At 48.3% G+C, this 21,749-nt stretch overlaps 1 protein-coding gene and 1 long non-coding RNA gene across 2 annotated transcripts in view; one reads left to right on the forward strand and one right to left on the reverse strand.

The window, feature by feature from the left end:
* PPP5C (protein phosphatase 5 catalytic subunit) overlaps positions 1-3,158 on the forward strand; it is a 22,229-nt gene extending 19,071 nt beyond the window's left edge. Inside the window, exons 8-13 of the mRNA XM_031458930.2 lie at positions 61-203; positions 325-412; positions 1,200-1,240; positions 1,335-1,513; positions 2,355-2,436; positions 2,643-3,158. Of these exons, the coding sequence (XP_031314790.1) occupies positions 61-203; positions 325-412; positions 1,200-1,240; positions 1,335-1,513; positions 2,355-2,436; positions 2,643-2,705 (596 nt within the window). The 3' untranslated portion in view covers positions 2,706-3,158. The remainder of the gene's footprint in view (positions 1-60; positions 204-324; positions 413-1,199; positions 1,241-1,334; positions 1,514-2,354; positions 2,437-2,642) is intronic.
* Positions 1,609-15,078, reverse strand: LOC135318429 (uncharacterized). The gene is made up of 2 exons (XR_004138997.2): positions 14,755-15,078; positions 1,609-2,034 (listed from the first exon to the last, which is right to left on the reverse strand). It is a non-coding gene; the product is annotated as an uncharacterized LOC135318429 (long non-coding RNA).
* Positions 15,079-21,749: the final 6,671 nt, after the last annotated feature.

Genomic DNA, 21,749 nt, shown 5'->3' on the forward strand with positions numbered 1-21,749 from the left:
GAGCCCGAGGGCACCCAGGAGGCAGGGGTTGAGGTTTCCCTTCTTTCTGCTGTCGGCCAGGCAACCATGAGACGGACAACATGAATCAGATCTATGGCTTCGAGGGTGAGGTGAAGGCCAAGTACACAGCCCAGATGTATGAGCTCTTCAGTGAGGTGTTTGAGTGGCTCCCACTGGCCCAGTGCATCAATGGCAAAGTGCTGGTGAGGAAGGCTCCCCTGCCTGCCCCGCCGCCACTCATGGGTGGGAGTGCTGGTGAAGCCAGTGGAGGGCAGGGGTGGGGCCGGCCCCTCCCCTCACACTGCTGCCCCACCTCGACCCTAGATCATGCACGGGGGCTTGTTCAGTGAAGACGGCGTCACCCTGGACGACATCAGGAAGATTGAGCGGAATCGGCAGCCCCCAGATTCAGGTGACCAGGGCGGGTCGGTGACAGTTCCGCAGTCCCAGGGCCTCGGGGTCTCCTGTGGAGAGGAGCAGCCCTGGTTCCCCGTTCTGAGCTGTGACCCCAGCCCTGCCCCGGACAGGCTTTGTGGCCTTGGCAAGGGACAGCCAGGCTGAGCCTCAGTTTCCTCACCTATAACTTGGGTCAGTGTACCTCCCTCAGGGGCCACGCTGGCCAGGGAGCATGAGTGTCCCCAGCAGTCAGTCATTCATTTATGAGTCTCTGGAGTGGTATGATGGGGACAGGTTGCAGTGTTTCGCACACGGCTGTGGGAAGAGGGTGTGGATAGGGTGGTGGGTTCAGGAGCGGTGGGAGGGCCTCTCTGGGGACAGCATGTGAGAGCTGACCCGGCAGGAGAGCAGCCAGGCCAGCGCGGGGGCAGAGCGGGGGCATGCTTTAAAGGGGTGGGTGAGGCCAGACCCTGCTGAGCCTCACGAGTGTGGATGAGAAGCTTGGTCTTTGTTCCTAGGGCAGCGGGAGCAAGAGAAGTCCCTGGTCTGAATTGCGAGGATAAGATTTCCCTCCACCTTCGAGACTATAATGGATCACATGGGTTCTGGAGGGGAGGGCAGCAGGGAGGCCTATGGCCAGCTCAGCATCCCATCTCATGTGCCCCGTGCCGCTCCACCGTGGATGTCCCCTCCCCTGCCCAGTCCTCACCCAGGGTGTGCTGTGGGGCAGCCTAGTAGGTGACCTGTGAGCACGTGTCCAGGGAGATGAGTGGTCCCTGACGTTCCCCTCTGCTCCCCTCCAGGTCCCATGTGTGACCTGCTCTGGTCGGACCCACAGCCACAGGTCAGTCTGCCTGGGGGCGTGGCTGGCAGGTGGGGTGGGGTGGAGGGGGCGGGGTTAGGGAGCAGCAGGCACCCTGAGCTCCCTCTCTCCCTAGAACGGGCGCTCAGTCAGCAAGCGGGGCGTGAGCTGCCAGTTCGGGCCCGATGTCACCAAGGCCTTCCTGGAGGAGAACCACCTGGACTACATCATCCGCAGCCATGAGGTCAAGGCCGAGGGCTATGAGGTGGCACACAGTGGCCGCTGCGTCACCGTCTTCTCTGCCCCCAACTACTGGTACATCCCCACCTCCCCCGCCCATCTGGGCCTCTCTTCCTGGCCCACTGGTTGTTTTTCTTTTTTTAACTTTTTATGATAGAAAATTCCAAAGATACAGAAGAGTAGATAAATTAGTAAAACAAACACCCACATACCCATCACCCAGGTTCAACAGTTACCAGCCCTGTGTCTCTAACGACCCCCACCCCGGGCTGTTTTAAAGCAAACCCCAGGCATCATCCCTTCTGTCCACTGATGCCCCAGTGTGTCTTCCTTTCTATACATAACCACTGTCATACCTTCAAAAGTGATACCCCAAACCCAGCCAGAGTTCCATTTCCCCTGTCTCTCATGTCTTTTTGGTTGATTTCTTCCAAGTCAGACTCAAACAAGGGGCATGTTTTCATTCTCCTTATCTTCAAGTTTCCTGTCCCTCTTTCCCTCCATCTTGTTTTGGTTGAAGAAACTGGAGTCTCTTGTGCTCTGGACGAGGCTGATTCCATCCCCAGGTCACCATGTTCCTCTGTCTCCTGTGCTTCCTGTTGGTTAGAGCCAGGGCGAGGTCAGATGAGAGACCAGGGTTTGGCAAGAGTCCTGCCTTTGTGGGGCTGCCTGTACCCATCCCACCAGGAGGGCCCCTGCTTCCTGGGCCTCTCCTGCCTTCCCCCCCCCGCTCCCACATGGCTGTCTTCACTCATCCCTGCTCCTTCTGCCTGGGCCCCTCTTCCACCTGGATTCTCTTCCTCAGTGAGCCTCTCTGCCTGGGGCTCCTCCCCCTCCTGCTCCCGGGTTCTCCTCCTCTTCGCCCCACCCCGCCCCTGCCTGACCCCTACTCACTACTCTACCCTTGTCCCTGCAGCGACCAGATGGGGAACAAAGCCGCTTACATCCACCTCCGGGGCTCTGACCTGCGGCCCCAGTTCCACCAGTTCACAGCAGTGGTGAGTCACCCCCTCCATCCCCCCGTCCCCCATCCCCTCCCCATGTCCCCTGTTTTCCCCGGCCTTGGAGGAAGAGGCTGGTCAAGAGGAGTGGGGGACACAGCTCTCAGAAGTGGGGCTGGTTTCTGCACCTGGTGCTCAGAAGACCCTGCTCCCCCGAGCCAGCGCACTCCTGTCTGCCTGACCTGGTGCCTCTCGTTTCGCAGCCTCATCCCGACGTCAAGCCCATGGCCTACGCCAGTACGCTGCTGCAGTTAGGGATGATGTGAGGCCCGCGTGGCAGGGCCCCGCTCCCCATCCGACCCCAGGCCCGGCCCAGGGCAACGTTGGACCCCCTTTTACTTTGTAAAATTTGTATTTATTCCCCTTTAGGTTTGCAGAGGGGGTGGGGGCTGGCCAGACAGTCTGCTCCCTGGACAAAGAAGGAGGTGGGAGAGGCTGAGGGTGGGGCACCGACTGGGCATTCTGGAGGGAGGCCAGCTGCTGGTGGGGCGGGGCTCAGAGGCTTCCCCGCCCCCCCTTGTTTGCATGGCTCCTCCCCTGCTAAAGCAATAGGGCCCCGCCATAGGAAGACCCCCTGAAGGAGGGTCATCAGGGAGGCCTCACCTGCACCCCCACTCCTGGCAGCCCCAGGGCGGGGCTAGGCTGGGGCTCACCCCATTCCCCAGCTATTTTATGTCTGTAATTAAATATGTTAAAAATAAAGTCACTATTGTAAGTCAGATTGTCTCAGATGGTGGAACCGTGGGAGCTGCTGGGATTGGGGTGAGACCACTTCATTAGGAGATCCAGAGGGGTGGGGGAGCCAGAGTCCCACCCCTCATCTCGTCTCCCTGGGGTGCTGTGGAGCTAGCTGGTCTTGGGCTGACCAGCCCAGCCACCCCTGTGTCCCCCATCATAGCAGGCTCTGAGGGAGGATTCTAACGCTGGGACAGAGAACCCCAGTCACCAGGACACATGCGGATGGGGAGACAAAGTGCAGGTTGGGCGACTGAGGCCCTGTCAGAGCAGAAGCTGGAAGAAACTCATCCTTCCCTCTGCCAGTCCCCTTCAGCAAGTGTTTACCGAGGCTGCTCCCAGTCCAGCAGGGCAGACCCCCCTCAGGGCAGGCCAGCCTTGGTTCCTACATCACACAACAAAGCAGAAGATTCCACCTGCCAAGAAAGACTGGCGGTATTTTCTACCACTTCCCCTTTTATTCTCCATCAAAGGGTAATACTGAATCACATTCAGGCTGCTCTCCCTGGCCTGGGCCCCTGGAGAGATTTCTGTTTTCAAGTCTGAGCTCCTCTGGATCCCCCTTTTTCAGATGATACCAGATGCGGGGGGTGGGGGCTCCAGTGAGGACTTTGACCCCTCAGGTGCCTCCCTGCGGCTTGGGCTTCCCGCTGGGGCCCATGGCGAGCATCCTGGATGCCCAGGCAGAAGCCACAGGGGCTCCTGACCTGGTCTTGGAATTCCGGGTGCATCCGTTCCACTGCATGTGTCCATCAAGCAAGCCAACTAGGCTGACCCAGATTCAAGGGGGTGGGGAAATAGATCCTGTAGAGGTTGTCTCCCCAGGATGCTGCCTGCCTCACAAGGCCTCACCAAGACCCTCTGTTGGCAGCAGTTTCAGACGAAGTTTTTTAATAATTTTAATTTTTGATTCAAAGCAAGTTTATTGGTTGACCCCAAGATGCCTAGAATTAACTTTTAAGCCCAGATACGCGATTATTCCTATAGAAAGAAGCCTACAGCTAGCCATTAATTTGTCACCTGTTTGTTTTTTATTTTAAGGGTGACTCCATTTCGGATTGCATACTGCTTGGCATTCCTCTTAAAATACTGATGGTTTCTTTTTCTTTTCTTTTTTTTTTTTTTTTTTTCACTTTGAAAACAACTTTAAAGATGAAAAGTTACAAGAAAGGTCCAAAGAACACCCGTGTATTGTTTACCTGGATTCACCTATTACAAAACCTTCTGTTCCATCTGTCACACTGGATCCAGGTATCTGTGTGTGTGTGTGTGGAGACAGACGGACGGACACATGGACACACACACACTTTTTTCCTGAGTCATTTGAGAATAAGTTGCAGAACATACGTCATGACCCTTTATCCTTACATACTTCATTGTGTTTTTCCGAAGAGTAAGGATGCTCTCACATAATCACAGTAGTTATTCACTAGCAAATTTAACATTGGTATGATAATAGTATTTAAATCTCCTGACTGTATTCCCCTTGTATCTGTTGACCCCATCAATAATGCCCTGGGTTACATTTAGTTTTCCTGCCTCATTGGTCTCCTTTAATCTGAAACATTTCCTCAGCCTCTTTGTCTTTTACACTGACATTTGTGAAGAATGCAGTCCCCCTCCCCCTCTTTGGCTAAGGGATGTTTATTTGGGGTCTGTCTGAGGTTTCTTCCTCATCAGCCTTGGTTGTGGATTTCCAGCTGGACTAGTACTTAGTGATAGACAAGAAGGCCCTGTATTTGTATGTGTTGCACATAATTTTCTCTCAGTCTATTTTTTAAGTCATATTATTTACCATATCCTAACCTTTTATCTTTAGACCTTGCTTGTGTTTTTGCCACGCAAAAGTTTGTTTTTTAAGAAATCAGATATGTTGGTTTTTCTTGTATTGCCTCCGGGTTGTGAGTCACTTTGAAGGCCTTGCCCTCCCTACACCCGGGTTCCAGGGAAATTCCCTCTGCTTTTCTTCTGGTGTTTCTACCACAAGGGGGAGGCTGCTGGGACACAGTAGCCACTTGCCCTGGGGCACACAGAGTGAGCAAGGAGTCAGGGTTTGGACCCCCAGCTCTGCCTACATCCACAGTTAACATGACCACGGGGCTAGAGGCCCAAAGATGGAGGGGAGCCCGACTGAGGAATTTGAAAATGAACGTGGATGTGAGCAGTTGAAACCTGATGGGGCCAGACTGGTGGGGGCAAGCATCTATCTCCGGATGACTAAAGGGGTGGCGTCAGGCGTTCTGGGGAGACTTGTGCTTTGCAGCCTGTCCTGTAAACCAGCAGCTGCAGAGAAAGTGGAAGCCTCCTCCGTTGGCGGAGGGAATGGGAAAGGGCAGAGCCGCTGTGGCGCACGGTTTTGTAGTTTCCCGGGAAGTTAAAATTACCATCCCCAGGTATAGTCCCAGTGTTCTGTCCTGAGGTATGCATTCCAGAGAAGTGAAAACAGTTGTTTAAACAAAACTAGTACTAGAGCAGCATTATTCACCACAGCCAAAAGGCAGAAACAACCCAGTGCCCGTCAACTGATAAATGGGTGGGAAAAAAAAATGTGGTCTATCCTTACAATGAGCTATTAACTCAGCGGTAACAAGGAGTGACGGTAACAAGGAGTGACGTTCTGATGCATGCTACAGCATGAACCAGGAAAACGATGCTGAGCGAGGAAGCCAGACACAAAAGGCCACATATTGTAGGATCCCATTTATCTGAAATGTCCGCACCAGGCAAATCCATAGAGACAGAAGGCAGAGGAGTGGTTGCCAAGGGCCTGGAGGGAAGGAAGAAAGGGGAGTGACTGCCTAAGGGGTACGAGAGATTTCTAAGGGCGATAGAAATGTTCTGGAACTAGACAGACATGCTAGTTGCACAACACAGTGAATGTACTGAGGCACTCGAACTGTGCACTTTAAAATGGTTTCAGGGGTAAATTGCCTGCTATGTGTATTTAGCTACAGTGAAAAATAAATGGGGGACAGAGGGTGTAGCTCAGTGGTAGACTGCAGTGCTTAGCCTGCACGAGGTCCTGGGTTCAATCCCCAGTACCTCCATTAAATGATGATAAATAAATCAATAAATAAACCTAATTACCCCCCCAAAAAACCCCAAAACAAAACAAAAACACTTGGGGTCAGCGTTTGCAAGACAAGAAACATTCACTTTAAAAATAGGGATTCAGGGTGGGGAGGGTATAGCTCAAGTGGTAGAGCACATGCTTAGCGTGCATGAGGTCCTGGGTTCAATCCCCATTATCTCTAAAAATAAATAATAGACCTAATCACCTCCCCCCACAAAAATTTTTTTTTAAAAAACAGGAATGTGGGACCTTGGGAAGGAAGTCAGGTGGAGCAGGGGTGCTGGGGGAACACCACTCACCCTGGCCTCCCAGAGACCCTGGGCAGGAAAGCAGTCTGCCCAGAACCAGCAGCTCTCTCCCACTGACACTTAGGTCCCAAGGGAAGGCCTTCAAGGAAAGCTTTACATCTGTGCAAGCTTCAGTCTCCTCATCTATAAAATGGAAACCCTTTCAGGCAACTCAGAATTGTTACATGGCCAGCTCTGTTCTAAGTACTTAAAATGTATTAACATTTACTTTTTTTTTTTTTATGAGGAGGTAATTAGGTTTATTTATTTTATTTTTAGAGGAGGTACTGGGGATTGAACCCAGGACCTTGTAAGATACTGGAGATTGAACCCAGGACCTTGTATATGCTAAGCATGTGCTCTACCACTTGAGCTATATACCCTCCCCCCAACATTTACTTTTTATGGCAACACTATGAATAGACACACTTTTTGATGCCTATTTTACAGATGAGCACATTGAAGGACAGAGAGGTTGAATTACATGCCCCAGGTCACACAGCCAGCAAATGGCAGAGCTAGAATTTGAACATAGAGCTGGTTGGAGTCTGTGCCCTTCACCCAGTGTGCAGTGCTATTGAGCACTCTGTGTCAGGGAGTTTACAGGCAGGGACACACTGGCTTCTCACCACAAGTATTACCAGTTTACAGATGAGGAAACCGGGGCATGGAGTCAGGCAGCAGTTTGCCTGAGGACCCAGCTAGGAAGGGACAGAGCTTCTTGAGTAGGAGATAATGAAACCTTTGATGCTAATGCTAAAAGCAGAACATTTGGGAGAAAGCTTTTAAACCTTTTCAGCAAACAAAATATACTAAATTTTCATCACGGGGAGACACCATACATAAAGATTTAAGTTAAATAAAGATTTCATCCCACCTGGATAATCTGCTCTTTTTTCTTCTTTTAGAAAATGTTACGTGGATAGTTCCCAGTCTTACCACTGAAATATTCGTAACACCCTCAGAGCTTTGCAATTCTCAAAGCATTTTTGTTAACCATCTGTCCTTTGGAGATTTCTCATTACTTGCTTTTTTTAACATGGAGATTTCTCATTACTTTTTTGACTGTCAACTCTACAGCTCTAGGGGGCGCTGTTAGCTCCATGGTGTTCTATAGTCATTACAACACTGTTCCGGCAGGTGGCAGTAAAGTACCCAGGTAAAGGGAATACTTTTTCTCTAATCTGCATGGCTGTTTTCCACCCTAATCTTTATAATTTGTATAGGATACACATATTTCTAATTTGCATAATTTGGTTTCGACTGTCAATTTTAACAGCCTGAATCAAAATACTTAGCGTTCATGCTTTCATGCTTTTCTTTGTCCCCTCCTATCTGAGCCTCAGTCTTCCTGTCACTCAGACAGGAGAACTTAAAGGATTTTTCTCTGGGCCTCTTTCCCAGAGCTGCCCCATGACTCACGAGGGGCAGTTTCTCTCTCTCTTTGGAACTGGTTTATAGGCTGCTGGATCCCCAAACAGGCATGATGGACACTCCCCTCCAGACCTTCCCTATTGGCCCAGCCCTCCCTCTCTCAGCCCTTTCTAGCTCCCTCCTCTCTCCTGGGCTCCAAAGTCCTGTAGCTAACTTGAAGGCAGTTCATTACCTGCATGTAAAGGGGAGGAAGACATTGCAATCCCTATCAAATTACCAATGACATTTTTTCACAGAGCTGGAACAAAAAACGTTAAGCTTTCTGTAGAAACACAAAAGACCCCAAATAGTCAAAACAGTCTTGAAAAAGAACAGAGCTGGAGGAATCATGCTCCCTGACTTCAGACTATACTACAAAGCTACAGTAATCAAAACAGTATGGTACTGGCACCAAAACAGACATAGATCAATGGAACAGGATAGAAAGTCCAGAAATAAACCCATGCACTTATGGTCAATTAATCTATGACAAAAGAAGCAAGGATATATAATGGAGAAAAGACAGTCTCTTCAATAAGTGGTGCTGGGAAAACTGGACAGCTACCTGTAAAAGAATGAAATTAGAACATTCCCTAACACCATATACAAAAATAAACTCAAAATGGATTAAAGACTTAGATGTAAAATTAGATACTATGAAATTCCTAGAGGAAAACATAGGGAGAACACTCTTGGACACAGCAATATTTTTTTGAACCAGCTCCTAGAGTAATGGAAATAAAAGCAAAAGTAAACAAATGGGACCTAATTAAACTTCAGAGCATTTTGCACAGCTAAGAATACCATTAACAAAACAAAAAGACAACCTACAGAATGGGAGAAAATATTTGCAAATGATGCAACTGACAAGGGACTAATTTCCAAAATATACAAACAGCTCATACAGCTTAATATCAAAAACAAAAACCAAGCAACTCAATCAAAAATGGGCAGAAAACCTAAATAGACATCTCTCCAAAGAAGACTTCCAGATGGCCAACAAGCACGTGAAAAGATGTTCAACATCACCAATTGTTAGAGAAATGCAAATCAAAGCTACCATGAGGTATCACCTCACACTAGCCAGAATGGCCATCATTAAAAAGTCCACAAATGATAAATGCTGGAGAGGGTGGGGAGAAAAAGGAACCCTCCTACACTGTTGGTGGGAATGTAAGTTGGTGCAGTCACTATGGAGGAGAGTATGGAGGTTCCTTAAAAAACTAAGAACTCACCATATGATCCAGCAATCCCACTCCTGGTCATTTATCTGGAGAAAAATATAATTAGAACAGACATGCACCCCAGTGTTCACAGTACTGTTTACAATTGCCGAGACATGGAAGCAACCTAAATGTCCATCAACAGATGACTGGATAAAGAAGATGTGGTGTGAGAGACACACACACACACACACACACACACACACACACACACACACACACACACACACACACACACACACACGAATACTACTCAGCCATTAAAAAAGAATAAATGCCATTTGCAGCAACATGGATGGACCTGGTGATTATCATTCTAAGGGAAGTAAGCTAGAAAAGAAAGAAAACTGTGATATGATATCACTTATATGTGGAATCTTTTTAAAAGGGCACAAATGAACTTATTTACAAAACAGAAATAGACTCACAGGAATCTACAAAAAAATATCTTGGCCCCAAACAAATAAAAACAAACATACAGATAAAAGCCTTGTTAAGAAAGAAAACCACAAAGCTAAAGAGCTGGTGGTTCCCAGCAGGAGGCGCCCCAAGACCTCTGGTTAAAGACGCAGCAAAGATGCCGCCCCAGGGCGGGCAGGTGAACAGTGAAATACGAAAGGTGCCCTCATTGCCCCGACGGATTCAACTCTGAAGTGGGGAGGTGGGATGCCACACTAATTACAAAATAACAGAAACAATTTTTCTATAGCTCTTCTACATTCCAAGCACTGTCTGAAGCGCTCAGATGAGTTTTTCTTTTTTTCCAGTTAAAATACACATAACATAAAATAAAACTTAACCACCTCAGCCATTTTTAAGTGTACAGTTCAGTGGTCTTAAACACATTCCCGTTGTTGTGCAGTCGTCATCACCATCCACCCCTGTAACTCTTTCCGTGTTGTAAATTTCAAACACTACACCTATTAAAACAAGAATTTCCTATTCTCCCTTCCCCACAGCCCCTGGCAACCACCATTATACTTTGTCTCTATGATTTTGGCTACTCCAAGCCCCCATATAAGTGGAATCAGAGTATTTGTCTTGTGGGGACTGGTTTATTTCACTTAGCATCATGTCCTCAAAGTTCATCCATGTTAACTTCCCAAGGCTGAATAAGATTCCACTGAATGTATAGGACATATTTTGCATATCCGTTCATTGGTGGATGGACACTGGGATTAATTCCATGTTTCTGGACACTTAGGTTACTTCCGTGTTCCAGCTCTTACACTCAGATTGTTTTAACAAGTTTAGGAGAACATATTGTTTTATCACAGATGAAGAAACTTGAGACTCAGGGTACATGACTTGCCTAGGGCCACTCAGGGCTGGACTCTGAACCCAGGTGGTCTGGCTTGACTCCAAGCACCTCCCTGTGACTCCAGAGGCTGTGACTAGATACCCCATTCCCCCTGTGATCCTCCGGATGCCAGGGGCACGGGGAAAGTGGGGTGTTGGGGGGAGGACTGGAGTGCACTAGGGCAGATCACAAGGGACCTGAGTCACCAGACACAGGATGGTGCAACCCCCTGGTGCTCACAGTGGTCTCTATACACAGCAGCACCAGCATCAGGGTCACGGGGTTGGGGGGTGGACTGGAAGTGAGCGGCTGAGGCTGATTAATAAACTTTATCAGACTGTCCTGGGGAGGACAGGGGAGGAGGTCCCATCCTGCACTAAGAACAAGCACATCACAGCCTTTTCCATCTTCCTGACATTGCTAAAGGAACACAATCCCTTTATTTAGGTGGATAAATGGAGATACCAAAAGGTTAGTAACCAGCAAAGGTCATAAGAAGGATGGGGGGAGGGTGGGAGCAAGCCCAAGCAGCCCACTTGAAGTATCCGTACCCCAATTCACTGCTTCCGCATCCCCCCTGCTCCCCCATCCCGTAAGAATAGGGGACCAATGGATGTCTTCATCCAGCTCCCTCCCAGAAGCCCAGGTAAGTTCTCTCCCCTCCCCATCTGTGTTCTGTCGTTTCTCTGGTGACAGTGAGGGGTGGCTGGGACATTCCAGATAAACACTGATCTGGAGTGAAAACCCTGGCTCCCTGAAGCGACTGCCTTGAAAATCCTGCTGAGTCTAAAATCACAACCCCAGAGGCATCTAAGGGCTGAATTTGGGGACTGGCTCGGCAAGCACTATTTAAACCCTCCTTGCCTTAAAAATAATCAACGTTCCTGCAGCCACCTGCAGATCATCAAAATGTCCACCCCACATCGGAGCCCTTGGCAGATGCTCACTCTGGAGTCTGAGGGCAGAGAAAGTTGTGTAGACTCTCCAGCAGAACAAAGTGACACAGGTCTCTTCTCTGCCAGCCGCCGCCAGAGGGCGCACCGTGGAGAACTGTCTCCGAAACGGCCGCTATCAATTCTTCCCCTCCCTGTCTGTGCCTGGTACTTCTCCCAGCAAGAGGTTGAGTCTGTTTCTCCTCTGCTTGAGTCTGAGGGAGTCTTATAATTTGGTTTGAATAATTAGTCCAGTCCCAGACAATCACTCCCTTCCTCAAGGCCTCTAATGGCTTCCTATGTCACTTAAGGTGAAAGCCAAAGTCCTTTCAATGGTTAAACCTGCTCTGTCCTAATAGGATAACCAACCAGTGGCCAACTGGGACAATGTAAACTGAAATATAATTAACGTTAAATAACATTGAGCATCCATTTCTTCAGTCGATCCAGCCGCGGTACAGGTGCTCAAGAGCCACACATGGCCCGTGGCTATTCCAGAGCAAGTACAGGATATTTCCTTCCTCACAGAAACCTCACAGAAACTTCTCTTGGGGGCAGGGTATATACCTCAGTGGTAGAGTGCATCTTGGACAGCACTGGTCTACTCACTCTGTCCCCGTGTCCCCTCTCTGCCTCTGTCCCACCACTCTCATGTGGCTTCAGCTGCCCAGGTCTCTGTGATGTTCAGGGGACACACCACCAGGCGTAGTCCTGCCTCGGGGCCGTTGCACTCGCAGTTCCCGCTGCCGGGAGTGCCCTTCCCCAGGATATTTGCGGGACTCTGTCCTTCACTTCGTGTGGGTCTTTCTTCAGATGTCACATTCCTAGGGAGAGCTTCCTGACCACTCTACTAAAAATCTAACCCTGCCCTCACATCCTTACTTTATTTCCGAGCTCCGATTGCCACCTGCCACACTTGTTTCCACACAGTGCACTGGCTGTTTGTTATGGGGGTTAGTAGAGGCTTTGGTGACACAGGTACTGCAGGCAAAGTGGAAAAAGAGGAAGGTCAGATTGTCAAAAGATCAGGAAGGCAACTGCCGCTCCCGCCCCGGGGAAATACTGCTGACCCAGCCCAGGTTGCTGCGCTGCCCAGGCTCCATGATAGGAGACCATTTGCCTGAGGAGCGACCCAGGAGCTGCTGCCGCCACCACAGCCGGAGCAGCCTCTAGATAGCACCCCCCTCTTCCCTCTCCCAACTGCCACCAGTGCTCATGGGCCAGCAGCGGCGGCAGCGCGGCTGCAGAGGGACGGCGGCTGAGGCCGAGGGTCCTCCGCGGTGATGGAGGGAGCGAGGGGGGAGGGGAGGGGAGGGGGAGGGGAGGGACACGAGGGGGGAGGGACAGCAGAGCGGTTCAGGTTCCGCGCCGCGGCCAGGGCGGCTCCCGGGGTCCGTCGGGTCCCCTGCGTCCCCAGCGCCGGCACAGCGCCCGCTCACGTGGCTGCGCAGGTTCTAGTTGCTGAATGACTGACGGACTGAATGAATCGCGCGGGCGTGGCAACCCCACCCGAGATGCGAGGAAGGTGCTAGAACGCTACGCCCGGGTGGGAGCGGAGCCAAAGGAGGCGCGGGGAGGAGCGTTTCCCGCCGTCCTCACACGTCAAGGCGCCAAGATGTTGCCTGGACCGCGCGGCAGGCGGACCCCGCAAAGGCCCCGCAGCAGCGGGTTGGTCCCAATGCGAGAAGCCCGGGAGCTGCCGCGGGCCCCGACGAGGACGGAGAAGATGAGCGGCCTCGGGGGCCGAGGGGGTGGGTATATGGAAAAGAGGGCAGCGTCTCGAGAAAGGCCGGAGGAAGCCGAGCGGGCCACAAAGGATGCGTATCCAGGCCCTGGAGCCGCGGCTGCTTCGGGTAGCGGGACGGGTAAGAGCTTATTCTGGGAGAGCATCACCTGGGGGACAGATCATAAACTTCCCAGACAAGTACAAGTTACCGCCCTGTGCAGTGGTGACTGCAGGGCAGAAAAGTTTGGAGGGCAGAGGCATGAGAAGGCCGGGACAGGAGAGGGTTTGCAGTCATCAACTAATTAAGGTTGTTCAGAGAAGCCAGCTGAGCCAAGTCCAAAGGACGTGAGGGGTGAGGCTGGCGGATGCCAAAGGGAAGCGCCCTCAGGAGTCAGGAGCAACGGGTGCAAAAGCCCAGAGCCAAGACTGTGGTGATCAGGGTTTTTTCACGTGTAACCCCTGACCCCTCCGGTGCCAGGATTCCCTGCTGGGCGTAGGGGAGACGGTGTCTCCAAAATATCCACTTGCCTTTGTGGGGGTGGCTGTCTAATTGAATTCCACGTGACAGGAGTTTAGACTGTGAGCGTACAGAGGTCTCTGGGGTCGAGGTTGAGGGGTTCGCGGCGTACAGACAGGCCAGGGCTGCCTCCAGCTGGGACTTCAAGGAAGACCCTGTCCCAACCCCTGGATCAGATCAAACTGATACTCGGGCGCCCGAGACTCTCAGGGCCGTGACATGGTCCTACAATGGCCCAGAGGGAGAAGCCAGGGCTCCAGGAACGGAAAACGACCCCCCCCCCTTTCCCTCCATCGGGTTCCCCAAAGCTGGGTGCCCATAGGGCCCCGCCCCTCGCACAGGCCGCTCCACCCCCTACTAGGCCTGCCGAGGTAGCATCAACTCTGGCGAGTTGCCGTGCTCCAGTTTCCCACCAGGTGGCGCTCCAAGACCGCCAGTTAAATCGCGCCCGCGATGGTTCTCGGGGTGCTCGTACGGTCCCCACCAGGAGGCGCTCCCGGACCGTTGATTAAAATCGTGGACGCGACGACGCTTTTCGAGCGCTAATGGTGCGTGGGGCACTGTTCCACCGCCCTGAAGCTCCAAAGCTGTTTTTTGTACGCCGGACTGCGGAAAGTGGGCTTTCCTGTAGGGCAGCAATTCTCAAAGTAAGGTCCTAAGACCGGCTGCATCAACTTAAGAATGGGCCCACTCCGGACCTTCAGATTCAGAAACTGAGGGAGGGGCCCAGCAATCTGTGTTTTAAAGGCCGTCCAGGTGATTCTAATGCACGACCAGTTTGAGAACCCCTGCTGTGGGGTATGGTTCTCTCGTGGAGCCCTAGGGTAGCAGTTCTTGACACTTAGCGAACATTGGAATCACCTGGGAGGTTTTAGGAACTCCTGATCCCCCAACTGTACATACCCTGTACCAGTTCCATGAGAAAGTCTGGGAGCGCGGCTAGGCAGGGGTGTCTGAAAGCTCTCAGGTTAAGTATTCCGCCCAAGGTCACACAGCTTATAGGTGGCAGTGCCGCAGGTGAGCCAGGCTCCAAATCCCTCCTTACCTTATTCCCTCAACAGTTTCCTCTTTTCCTATCACCCCACCATGGGGCCTGGGATGGTCCTTACCTGTTGCAGGATGGCGTCTATCCCCTCCATGTCTGTGACTCACGGTTTTTCTCCCTGGTGACGTGAGGGGCAGCTAGGTTTGGAGTCAAAACTGCAGTTCTGGGACTTCCTCCCTGAAAATCACAGTTGAAACCACAACCCGGGCAGGACCAAAAGGCTGCATTTGGGGACTGGGATCTGCTGGCGCCATTGGAAGCCTCCTTGGATTTAAAATACTACTGAAAGCCCTGGTACCAGTTCAGGCTACCCAAGGGACCTCCCACCTCCGGGGCCTCACCGGATCCTCTTGCTGGGGATGGGAGGGCGGAGGGCAGAGGGCAGAGAAGGGAGGGGCCACAATCTGTGTTTAAAAGGCTCTCCAAGTGATTCTGATGAAGGACCAGTTTGAGAACCCCCGCTGTGGGGTCTGATTCGTTCAAGGGTGGGACAAACTTGGAGGGGAGGTGTTCATTGCTTCCTTCCCGCTGTCATTCACAGGGGGGCCTGGTCAGGATGTCTCCTGTGAGCTAAACAAAGGTATTTTAGCTTAATGCTTACTACCTGGGAGGCAGGATTCCCAGGGATGGGCCATTATGTACAACTTAAACTTGTAGGCAACATCCCTTTAGTGATTACCTTGTAGCAAAAGTGATAGAATACAAAAGTTAAAGTAAAAGAGACAGACCCAGTATGGAGTCCGATTTGTTCTTCCCTATTAGGGTGATGCAGCCTCAAGCCCGGGGACACCTGGGGCCACCAGAAGCTGGTTAGGGTTAGGGACTCTGGCCACCCGTCACAAACTGGGTGGCTTAAAACAACAGAAATGTATTCTCTTACAGTTCTGGAGGCAGGAAGTCTGAAATCAAAGTGTTGGCAGGGCCAAGCCCCATCCACAGGTTCTAGAGAAGGACCCCTCCTCGCCTCTTCCACTTCTGGCATTTGCTGGCCGTCGTTGGCAGACTCTTAGTTTAGGGCTGGGTCACTCTCGTCTCTGCCCATGTCACCACGTGGCCTCCTTCCTTGTGTATCTGTGTGTCTCTCCTCTTAATCAAGATACTGGTCACTGAATTTAGGGCCCACTCTAATCCAGTATGAGTTCATCTGAACCGGGTTTCTGGGTGGACACAAATGTTGGGGGACACTATTCAACAGAGCCCTGCTCTAGAAGCCAGGGACAGGCACTGGAGGGACAGCAGTGAACAAGCAGACAGGCATCCCTGCTCCTGGGAAGCTGATGTTCGGCCAATAAACAGACACACCATATTAAATCAAGGGCTAAAAAGAACAAAGCAGGCTGAGGGAACAGAGCTGTCCTAGATAGATAGTAGCAAGGGCCTCACTGAAGAGGTGACGTTTAACCTGAGACCTAAATGAGAAAGAAGGAACCATGTGAATTCCTGGAGGAAGGGCATTCCAGAATACGGGAACAGCAAGTGCAAATGCCCTGTGGTTGAAATGAATTTGGCGTGTTTTAAGAAAAGCAAGGGGGCCAGTGGGGCTGATATCTCATCATGGTTTTAATATTCATGTCCCTAGTGATGTATGAAGTTGAGGATCTTTTCATGTGCTTTGAATGAATCAATATAGATTTAAATCTCACCTTACTTTGTAACTATAGGGGGAGGGTATAGCGCAAGTGGTAGAGTACATGCTTAGCATGAGGTCCTGGGTTCAATCTCCAGTACCTCCTCTAAAAACAAACAAACAAACAAACCAACAAACCTAATTACCTCTCCCTGCCAAAAAATAATTAATTAAAAAAAGAAAAGAAAAAGATGACACCTTGCATCCCCAAATCAAAACATTTTCCTTAGTAATTGTAATAGTTAAACTGTACAAGCATCCTGTGTTTTTCACAGGACTGTCCTATGCACTTCAGATGAATTAACTCATTGCATCATTATAACGTCCTTACACTGATCATTACAGCATGCGCTCACTGAGCACTTATGATGGGTCATTGAGTTGACTCCTCTAATACTTTTTATGAGTTGGGTACTAGTCATAATTCCCATTTTACAGATGAGGAAACTGAGGCAGAGAGAAATGAATTGCCTGTCTAAAGATCACACATCCAGGAAGTCTTGACACTCAGCGAATCTAACTGCAGAGATGATACTCAATCACTGCGTAGGCTCCGTTGCCTTAAAAAGTAGCGATGGATGTGTGAGTAGATGATAGAATAAAATATACTGTCAGACGCCCAGGAACCAGCCCAGACCTCCTGCCTCAGGATCTGCATTTTAATAAGGACCTAGGTGATTTGGATGCACATCACCATTCATTCATTACCATCTGAGTTACTAAGAGAAAATGTATGTGTGGATAAACAAGAGATCTTGTTTTCATCATGTTCCGGTAAAGAAAGAGAACAAATGTAAATCAAAACTGCAATGAGGTATCACCTCTCACCGGTCAGCATGGCCATCATTCAAAAGTCCACAAATGATAAATGCTGGAGAGAGTGTGGAGAAAAGGGGACCCTCCTATGCTGCTGGTGCTAATGTTGTATGGTGCAGCCACTATGGAGAACAGTGTGGAGATTCCCTAAAAAATTAAAACTAGACTTACCCTATGACCCAGCATATATCTGGAGGGAACTCTAATTTGAAAAGACACATGCACCCCAATGTTCATAGCAGCACTATTTACAATAGCCAAGACATGGAAGCAACCTAAATGTCCATCAACAGATGACTGGATAAAGAAGATGTGGTATATTTATACAATGGAATACTTCTCAGCCATTAAAAAAGAGTAAAATAATGCCATTTGCAGCAACATGGATGGACCTGGAGATGGACATCATACTAAGTGAAGTAAGTTAGACAGAGAAAGAAAAATACCATATGATATCACTTATGTGTGGAATCTAAAAAAATGACACAAATGCTCTTATTTACAAAACAGAGACAGACTCACAGACATAGAAAACAAACTTATGATTACCAGGGGGTGAGGGGGTGGGGAGGGATAAATTGGGAGTTCAGGATTAGCAGATACTAACTACTATATATAAAACAGATAAACAACAAAGTCCTACTGTAAGCACAGGGAACTATATTTAATACCTTGTAATAGTCTATAATAAAAAAGAATATGAAAATGAATATGTATGTATAAATGAATCACTAGGCTGGACACCAGAAATTAACACAACATGGTAAATCAACTATAGTTCAATTAAAAAAATTAAAGAAAAAACACACAAACTCAAACTCACATATATAGCAAAGAGATTGGTGGTCGCCAGAGACAGAGGGGTTAAGGGTGGAAAAAATGGATGAAGGTGGTCAAAATATACAAAATTTGAGTAATAAGATAAACAGGCATGAGGGATGTAATGTACAACGTGATGACTTCAGCTAACAGTGTGGCACAATATGTGGGAAAGTTGGTTTAAAAGTACTAAGAGTTCTCAGCAGTAGTGATTTTTAAACATATTGTTTACCTGATAAATAAATATGAGGGTGTAAAAAAAGAAAAAAAAAGTACTAAGAGTATTCAACACAAGGAGAAAATCTTTTTCCTTTTCTTCCTTTTTTCCTTTTTATTATATCTATATGAGAAAGTGGATGATAGCTGAACTTTCTGTGGTAATCATTTCACAGCATAGGTGAGTCAAACCATCATGCTGTATGCCTTCAACTTAGTGATGGATGTCAATTATTTTTCAACAAAACGAGGGGAAAAAAGACTTGTAATAAAGATGTTTGTAACACGCCCCTTGGTAAAAAAAATTTTGCCATGGATTTATGAATCCTTGGGGCACCATTGCATACCCCTGAGTTTATGCACATTCCAAATCGAGAAGCGGGAAACAGAATGGTTCACTTATTCGATCTACCAATATTGCTTGAGAACTTTCCTTGTTCCAGGCTCCAGCGACGTGTTGGGCATACTTGAGTGAATGAAACAAGCCCTGCTTTTAGGAGCTTAGTCCAGTGGTTATGGCAGGCCAGGGCAGCCTGTTTACAGCCAGGGAGAGAAGCCCTGTAATTATCACGAAGATGTGTTCTGACTTTGGTGTGGGGCAAAGAATGCAGAGTATACTAATTGAGACATGTTTTGCTGGAATTTAAAGAGAGAACTACGTAAAGTGCTCTGGGGACCCTGAGCAACTGATCCTGTTTGATCTCATCTGGGAAGGCTTCCTGGAGGAGGTAACACTGGAAGGGACCTTGACGGATGCATATGACAATCATAACAATAATACTATTTCTAAAATGAGTCATCACTAACACTTTCATAGGACTGCTATGTGCCAGGCAACATTCTAAGCCCTGTATCTGTACTGTCATTTAATTTTTACCAATCTACGAGTTGTTTGATTGATTTAGTTGTTCATTCATTCAACAAACATTTGTTCAGCAACTCTTGTATTTTACAGTCAGGAAAAAGACCAGAGAGGTTAAATCACTTATCTAGGGTCACACAGTTAATTTTCACATTGTTATTTTGATTTCATTTGTTCTGTGAAATTTCTGTTCATATCTTTACTCACTTTTTAAAATTTGAGGGTCTTTTTCTGCTGAGGAGTAAGAAAGCTTTACAAAGAAAGGAAATGAGCATATTATCTGTTATCATGTATCTCAAATAAGTTACTTGTTAGATTCTAGGCACTGGAGAGACAGCAGTCAATGAAGTAGACAAAATTCCCTGCCCTTTGAGAGCCAACACTCTGTGGGGCAGACAGAGCAGAGACAAAATAAATAAGAAAGGTATATAATAGGTCATGTGATGATAAAGCGTGGTCTGGTGAAAAATAAAGCAGGAAAGAGAGATAAAAAGTGTGTATGCACACATGTTTGGGGGGCTGTTGTAATGTTTTACAGTGTGCTGAGGAAAGTCTCACAGAGGCAATGTCTGAGCCAAGACCTGAAGGGGATGAAGGAGTGACCCTGTGAATATTCGAGAGGACCGTGGTCCCAGCAGAAAGAACAGCCAGTGCAAAGGCCCTGGGGCTGGAGCCTGCCTGGTATGTCTGAGGAATAGCAAAGACAGCAGTGTGACTGGGACAGAGAGTTAAGGAGAGTTAACTGGAGAGACAGCCATGTGACTGGGGAGAGTTAAGGAAAAAGCTGGAGAAAAAGCAGGTGGCAGGAGAGCGGAGGGGGTGGCAGGACTATGTAGCCCCTGATGTGGACTTGGAAATTTTTCTCTGGGTGACATGGGACCCCCAGCGTGGGGGGGTTTAATAAGGTAACTAAGGACCAAAGCATTTATAGGAATTTGCAGGTCAAGGAAGAGCACTGGAGTTGGGGAACATAGATTTCTGAATTTAAGTATTTTCAGATCCTGGGCAACTAATCCTGTTTAAATATACATATATATTTATGTTCCAAGCTCTGTTCCAAGCCTTATGCTAACACTAGGGACACATTCACGAGTCCAACAGCCATCAATACAAGTAAAAAGTAGTGCCCGGAACTCCGGGGGTGGATAAAGTGGGACCTACACCATGCTGTGGGAGAGGGGTCTGTCCTGTTTGAGGTTGTGCCTCTGGAATCTGGAACGAGGCCCTGCTTATAGCAGGTGCTCAGTAAACACTTTTTTGGCTAAAAATGCAACTGAATGCACTACCTCCCCATTTCCACAATCCCATTCAGGGTCCCAGGCTCCTTATACTATTAATTTATTCAATCCTCCCAACAACAAGCCTTTAAGGGAAGGTACTATTATTTGTTCCATTTTACAGATGAGGCAACTAAGGCACATAAAGAACAAATTAACTTGCTTTGGGCCACATAGCTAATAAGTGGCAAACCCAGAATTCAACGAACTCAGACAGCGGGGCTCCAGGGCTCCCACAGAGCTGCTCTTGCTAAACTGTCCTTCGAAAAGTTGCAGCATATACACTTCTTTTTTCCATCACATACACTTTTTAAAACTTTTTTTAATATTGAAGTATAGTTAATTAACAATGTTGTGTTAGTTTCTGTTGTACAGCATAGTGATTCAGTCATATATATTTAGATAAATAGTAATATATTTATTCTTTTCATTTTCTTTCTGTTTTTTTTTTTCAAATAATAACCATCCTAGCGAGTGTTGTGGTATCTCATTGTTTTGATTTACATTTCCCTAATAACTAACGATGTTGAGCATCTTTTTATATGCTTGTTTCCATTTGCATACCTTCTTTGGAGAAATGTCTCTTCCAGTCCTTCCCCATTTTGAATTGCTGTTGTTACGTTGTATATAGTTAAATATTTAAATGTTATCCATCAAACTGACATGCTGTTAAATAAAAAGTATGGCGCAGTCTCCTACCTTGATACATGTACCTTCTTACAGAACTAGATCTGTCCACTGATATATGAATGGATAAACAAAGTGCGGTATTGCCATACAATAGAATATCATTCAGCCTCGGAATGGAATGAAGTTCTGACACGTGCTACCAGATCCGTGAGCCTTGAGGACATCGTTGTATGATTCCATGTATATTAAGTAATCCACACTAGGTAAAGCTGTAGAGACATAAAATTGATTAGTTGTTGCCAAGGATTGGCGGGGGAGAGGGGTGGCTCTTTCCTGAGTGCCGGATTTCCTTTTGGGGGAGTGGTGAAAAGTCTTGGAACTAGAGGTGATGGTGGCACAACACGGTCAAGGTAGTAGATGCCACTTATGCACACTTTGAAATGATTAATTTTACATGACAAAAATTGCACTTCGGTAAAATTTTTTTTTTTTAATGACTGTTTTTGGCTCAGATGATTAGAATGACCATGCATCCATTCACTATGACGGGGAAGCCTGAGGGAGAAACGAGGTGGGAGGGCAGGAATTCCATTTGGGGAGGTCTTAAATTTGATAGCCTAGCAGGCGTCCAGAGTTAGACACTCAGGCTCGGAGTTCAGGGCAGTGATGGGACTTGGATATAAATTTAGAAGTCATTGGCACATGGGAAGTATTTTAAGCCAAGGGGCAGGATGAGATCATCTAAAGAGAGGGTGTGGAGAAAGGAGAGGTGGCCCCCCGGGTGGATGGCTGTCAGGCAGAAGGAAAGGAAT

The sequence above is a fragment of the Camelus dromedarius genome, chromosome 9, assembly GCF_036321535.1.
Source record: "Camelus dromedarius isolate mCamDro1 chromosome 9, mCamDro1.pat, whole genome shotgun sequence".
In the NCBI taxonomy this organism is placed as follows: Eukaryota; Metazoa; Chordata; class Mammalia; order Artiodactyla; family Camelidae; genus Camelus; species Camelus dromedarius.